Consider the following 6753-nt stretch of genomic DNA (forward strand, 5'->3'; position numbering starts at 1 on the left):
CTATAAAGTAAACTTTATCACGCTCTATCTATTGGAAAACGAGAATAGTCAACAAACAATAACCAACAATATTTGTAAAGTAAACTGTGGATGCTAAGCGGCGTGGAATGTAATAATGCTCAACGAGTGGCAATCCATTTTTTGTCGAACTGAAAGAAATCCTCACAATCCCTATTTAGGAAATTGTCCCTCTTATCGCGCTTGTGGCTAACATCAATTGCAGACCTAAATCTTGGGACGCCTTTTTCATTCGAGCGTCTTTAAATAGGATGTTTTGGTATAATAACGAAGATAGATAGCTGTGAAAATGAGTAGAATAAAGATTGAAATCATATTATCTAACTCTTATCTGTTGTAATCCATACCTTGCTAGCTTTTCATGACCCATTCAACGTAAAGAAATTTACGTAACTTTATGTCCTGGAAAAATAAAGAATTCCCTGAAAAATGAAAATAAAAGGAGATAGAAAAAAGCTAAATCCACACAGAAGAAATCGCGGGCATCATCTATTTTATTTCATCATTTGTGTTCAAAGTTAGGTGGATACATGGGCTCAAAGATTCCAAGATTAAGAATCAAATCTGGTTTGTTTGGTAAGCGCTAGGGAGAAACCCCACCTCACCTATATGTGTAATATGTTTTATGGAGTATTAGCCATCTACAAGTACCATTTTATGATATTTGATGGCACTGGGGTCAATTATATTATGTACAATGTACAATACCCCCAAGTGCCTTCAAGTTACAAGCTTACGTTTTAGGTAAGCACATTATGTATGTGGTATTTTAATGTGAGAACTTTGATGAACTCTCATTTAAAATTTAGATTGCTCTGAATAAATTTGTAAAGTAATACTCTCCTGCCTTTGGAAATTACTTTTATCTTTTTCCAATTTCGCTCGTGAAGGTTATTTGAATCGAACACAGTGGTTTCATTAAGATTCAGAAACTAGTTACGAATTTCGTACTAAGTCATTTTCATTTTTTTGATAAGGAGCTGATGGCAAAAGTAATATAAAGCAATAAATGATGTCCGCGACTTCATACGGATTTAGATTTTATGTAAATCCTGTGGGAACTTTTATAATTTCCAAGATAAAAAGTAGCTTAAAATGTCCGTTTCCGGGATGCAAGGTATTACTATGTAGACGATTTTCACTAGTTTATCCACCTAGATTTAGGTTGTTCAATAATCCTGTGCGAACTCTTTCGCGGGACAAAAATTTCTGTGGCACTCTTTCACTACTACAAAGTACCTACTTGATAACTTGACTTCTATAACATTGAAATACATTTAATTACTATTTTGTATAATAATTAATTATACATAATTGTTCTAAACTACGTGTTACTTATTAATATTAATCGAAATACTTATAATTAGTTAAATTAAAATTGTTGCTAGTCTGTTAATACTATTATTGAGTCTTTAACCTTGCTACTTTGTTTACAATGTTCACAATCTTCAAAACTCTATGAAGTCTCAAAGACGAGCTAGTCGAATACTGAAATTGCCACAAACCTACTCGAATTGGTTGTTATAAGTTTTGAAGGTAACTTATAACTTTGTATTTAATAGCTCCATTCATTAATTAATATCTATCGTCGAGTTAACTGTGTTGAGTAAGCTCCTCAGATACAAAGTAAACAAACTCAATGGATCCTTCCAGAATTACCTTTGCCCTTCACGAAAACTTTATCAACTCTTCATTTCTAAGTGTTTTGACGTCAGATAGAAAAAGGTCGCACTCTTGGAGGGGAGGAGGGATTAAAAGGAAAAGTGCAAAACATGAATAAAGCGGATCAAAAAAAGAAACTACCCCAGGAGGGTACCAGCGCTGCAAGCAGTGCTGGAGAATCCCTCCCTGGAGCTTTGGATATGCCGTCGCAACCGACCATAATCAGGGCTTCAGGCCGCCCCTCGTATTCTGGGGGGGGCAACGGTTCGCCTAGCGTCAAATATACTCAAACGCACACATACAAACCTACACACACACCTACAACAGCAGCAGTAGCCTCACCATATCGTGGTGTGAATACTGCAGCCGAAGAGAATTGTTCTATAGAGAACGACAAGATAAATCCTTTCACCCGGGGGGGAGCCGTTCAGAGGTCACCACCAACCCAGAACACTAGCCAGGACACTGATATGAGCACTATACTAGCAAAAGAAACAACATCTACAGAAGACCAACAGACTGACACAAACACATGGAAAATGGTGCAACCAACTGAAGGACGTGAAAGAAAAGGCTCACTAGGAGCCAATGAAAATAACACGAGAAGTTTAGAAGGCCTGCGCGGAAAGGCAGAGACGTGCTTTTTTGCGCGTCCCTTAGGGAAGGAAACTGAACGACCGTGCGTTTTTGCGCGTCCCTCGGAAAAAGAGAGCGAAGCGGACGTTTCTGACTGCTCACTCGCGTCGACCGCATCAACTGCTTCAGGAACGCGAAAAAGGCGACAGCCTTACTTGTGTAAGCCGGGAAAGGCAAAGAAAACTGCGGTGGAGGATGATCATGCACTTGACCCCTATGAGGCTACGCCAAGTATGAAGACAAAAAAAGATCTGCCTACTGTCGAGAGCATTCAGAACGAGCTGAAGGACTGCACGTCTGTTGACATAATGACTCGTATCTTTGAGTCTATCTCAACTATTGAAAAAGTTGCAGATAGTTCTCGCAACTTGAGGGGTGCTCATGCACAAAACATTCGTCTGGCTGCTCGCTCTGCGATGGCGGCGGCATCAGAGCTGGCACAAAGAAGCTCCAACTTAGACGTGGAGAAGCTAAGGAAAGAAAATGGGGAGCTCCGCTCAGAACTTGCCAGCCTTAAAGCTGAATTGACAAGTTTGACAGTGGAGGTAAATTGTCTCCGCCAAAGGGGCACGGGGGCAGAAGGATGGGCCCAACAAACTGGGAAATCAAGGAAGGACAAAGATCCACTAGTGCAACGTATTTCTGCTCTAATGGATGAAAAACTGGCAGAGTTTAGAGCAGAAATTATGCCTCAACAAGACGCTAGATCAACTTTGGGACAAAAGCTAGAAAAAACAACGGGGATGGTACAGTCAAAAGGTAAGACAAGCAAGAGATCGAAGAAAAAGCAAAAGGAAGATACTCAAAGACCACAACTGGTTAGCGACACTCGGTCGGAGGCAACTTTGGACGCACCAGGATGTTTGGAGCCAGAGCAACTAGCTACTGCCACTTGGGCTAAAGTTGTGGGGCGAAAAACAAGAACGTCCGCTTCGAAGAAAGACACAGGTGCCACAGCAGGTTCAGCTACTGCTTCAGGGCAGGCGAAGAAGACAGCAAAGACACCTCCTGTCCCTAAAACCGCGGCGGTCACTATCACTCTGACTGAAGGTGCTACAGTCAACTACGCTACTGCTATGGCAACTGCCAAGCAGCGGGTAAGTTTAGCGGAGTGCGGAATATTGCAGGTACGTCAAAAAAAGGCTATTACAGGGGGTCTTGTTCTTGAAATTCCCGGACCCGACAGTGCCAAAAAGGCTGACGCTCTAGCAGAACAACTTAGGACGGCTCTCGCCGACATGGGTGTTAGAATTGCACGGCCAGTCAAAACGGGAGAGATAAGGGTAATGGACCTGGATGAATCCATCGCAAAACAGGACGTTGCAGTGGCTATAGCTGAGGCTGGAGAATGCCCTGAAGAGCAAGTGAAGGTGGGTGAGATTCAGTATAGCGCCTCCAGGTTGGGTACAGTCTGGGTCCGATGCCCACTGACGGTTGTTCGCAAACTTGCTATAGAAAAGCATCTGCGGATAGGATGGGTCAGTGCAAGAGTGCGAGTCTTGGCACCTAGGCAGTTACAATGCTTTCGTTGCCTAGAATTTGGGCATGTCCGGAAGCAATGCTCGAACACCGTGGACAGAAGCCTGTGTTGCTATAGTTGCGGGGAATCGGGACACAAGGCCCGCGAATGTAAATCGAAAGTGCCAAAATGCCCAGTATGTGCGGATCTTGGTCGGCCAGCAGACCATAGATTAGGGGGCGATAAATGTAACCCCCCTAAGAAGGCGAGAACTAAAGGGAGACTCAAAGAACCTTTCGTGTCTCATAGACCAAGTGAAATTGATCAGCTGGCCAATGAGCCAGCAGAGAAGGTTAAAAAAGCGCAAAATACGCGCAGCTAAGGGTCCTTCAGGGCAACTTGAACCACTGCCGGGCTGCACAGGACTTGTTGTTGCAAAGTCTGGCTGAGTGGTCTGTTGCCTTAGCTGTGGTGGCTGAGCCCTACAAAGTCCCCAACCATCCTCGCTGGTTTGGTAGCGTTGGGGACGCCGTCGCGATATACTGGGCGGGAAGGCAAAGCGATCCGCCTTGTTCCATTCTGGAGAGAGGATCAGGTTACGTCGCTGTAGAATGGGGTCCCCTGGCAGTGCTGGGCTGCTACATTTCTCCCAACTCCGGTATTACCGTCTATGAAGCATACCTAGACGAGTTGGCTGCCTGTATCCGCAGATGCTTGCCCCGCCCTTTGATAATACTGGGTGACTTCAACGCGCACTCAAGGGTCTGGGGGGACAAGCGTGATGATCGAAGGGGTGATATCATCCAAGAGTGGGCGGCGGAACTTGACCTTCGTCTTTTAAATCAGGGCTCGACAAGCACTTGTGTGCGGTGGCAGGGGGAGTCGATCGTGGATCTTACATGGGCGACCCCTCCTGCATCACGTATGGTGTCAGGATGGCGGGTTGCAGAAGAAGTGGTCACACTGTCAGATCACCGACACATAGTTTTTGTAGTCTCAGCGGGAACTTCTGGCATCATCGAGCAACAAAATAGCAGCCAATCGCAACGTTGGGCCCTTAAAAAGCTAGACCGCGATTTATTAGTTGCAGCTGCCTGCGTCGAAGCCTGGCCAGAACGAATTCATGGTGTCTTATCCGATCCGGAAGAGGAGGCGTCCTGGTTTCGGGAAACTATGACACGGATATGCAATACATCGATGCCAAGATGTCGGCAGGCCAAAAATCGGGCGGTTTATTGGTGGTCCGAAGACATTGCACAACTGCGCAGGACATGTCTAAGGTCCAGACGCCAATATACTAGGGCCAGAAGAAGACGGAGATCTACAGCTGAAGCAATCGCAACTGCCTACTCCACTTACCGGGAAGCTACAAAACTGCTCCAGATCGCAATTGCAAACGCTAAAGCGCGGAGCTGGAGAGAGCTGCTCGAAGGGCTGGATAGGGACCCATGGGGACGCCCATACAAAATGGTACTGGGCAAACTCAGACCATGGGTCCCTCCACTGACCGAAACTCTTGAGCCAAATTTGGTAGAGCGAATAGTCGATGTTCTTTTTCCTAGATCCCAAAACAGCCCCACCACCATCGCGGCACCGCAAGAAGCCTGGTCAGATGAACTAGATGTCTCGGAAGAGGAACTAAAGCGAGCGGTTAGGCGTCTCGCAACTTGTAATACCGCACCTGGGCCAGATGGCATACCAGGCCGCGCCTGGGTGTTAGCTTTGGAGGTTTTAGAATATAGGTTGAGACACCTATTCAACAGTTGTCTTCAATCAGGCATATTCCCATCCGGGTGGAAGGAAGCGCGGCTAGTTCTCCTTAAAAAGGAAGGTAGACCCATGGAGTCCCCATCAGCTTACCGACCCATATGTCTCTTGGACGAAGCAGGTAAGCTGTTCGAGCGGATTATAGCTGCCCGTCTCAGCGATCATCTATCACATGTGGGCCCCGACTTGTCCGAAAGTCAGTTTGGTTTCCGGCAGGGCCGATCAACAGTCGATGCGATCCTTTGCGTACGCGCCTCTTCGGAACGGGCCCTTAGCAGGGGTGGGGTGGCATTAGCGGTGAGCTTAGATATTGTCAATGCCTTCAACTCACTTCCTTGGGCTACTATAAGGAATGCGCTAACTCACCATAACATTCCCGTATACCTGCGCAACATAGTTGGGGCGTACCTAAGCGACAGATCAATCACTTACACAGGGCGGAATGGTCGCATGCACAGGAGAGAAGTAAACTGTGGTGTTCCACAGGGTTCCGTATTAGGACCACTTCTGTGGAACCTGGCCTACGACGCAGTTCTTCGTGTCACTGTCCCCTCTGGTATCACCCTAGTCTGCTACGCCGATGACACTATGGTGTTAGCTGAAGGCAACACATTCGAGGAGACATCAAGGCTCGCAGAGGTAGGCGTGGCCTGCGTAGTGGCCAAAATCCACGAGCTTGGACTAAAGATAGCGCCTCATAAAACAGAGGCACTATGGTTCCATGGGCTTCCTAGGCGACTGGAACCACCCAGCTCATCGATTCGAGTGGGTGACGTAGATGTCCAGGTAGGGCAATACCTCAAATATCTGGGTCTTACCTTGGACGGCCGATGGGGATTTGAGGAACATTTCGAGCGCTTAGTCTCTAAAATTCAGAAAGTAGCTGGAGCAATGCATGGTCTGCTGCCTAATCTCGGGGGACCACAAGAAGGAGTTCGCCGACTTTACGCTGAGGTCGTCCGATCGATAGCTCTCTATGGGGCGCCGGTATGGTCGCATAGGCTCTCTGGTGTAAAGCGTCTCAGAGCGAAACTTAATAGCGTACAGCGAAAGATGGCTATAAGGGTTGCGCGTGGATACCGCACCATATCCTTTGAGGCGGCTACTCTACTGGCTCGCTTTCCACCTCTGGATATACTGGCGGACATGGATGCGAGGGTGTACACCCAGACCCGCGCAGTCTTACAGAGGACTGCAGACGGGCCGGACAC

At 46.8% G+C, this 6753-nt stretch overlaps 1 protein-coding gene across 1 annotated transcript; it reads left to right on the forward strand.

The window, feature by feature from the left end:
• Nucleotides 1-1790: 1790 nt before the first annotated feature.
• LOC123872074 lies at nucleotides 1791-6320 on the forward strand. The gene is made up of 3 exons (XM_045916205.1): nucleotides 1791-4127; nucleotides 4169-6181; nucleotides 6249-6320. The coding sequence occupies exons 1-3, from the start codon at nucleotides 1791-1793 to the stop codon at nucleotides 6318-6320; spliced, it is 4422 nt and encodes a 1473-aa protein (XP_045772161.1).
• Nucleotides 6321-6753: the final 433 nt, after the last annotated feature.

The sequence above is a fragment of the Maniola jurtina genome, chromosome 14 (genome assembly GCF_905333055.1).
Source record: "Maniola jurtina chromosome 14, ilManJurt1.1, whole genome shotgun sequence".
Classification (NCBI taxonomy): Eukaryota; Metazoa; Arthropoda; class Insecta; order Lepidoptera; family Nymphalidae; genus Maniola; species Maniola jurtina.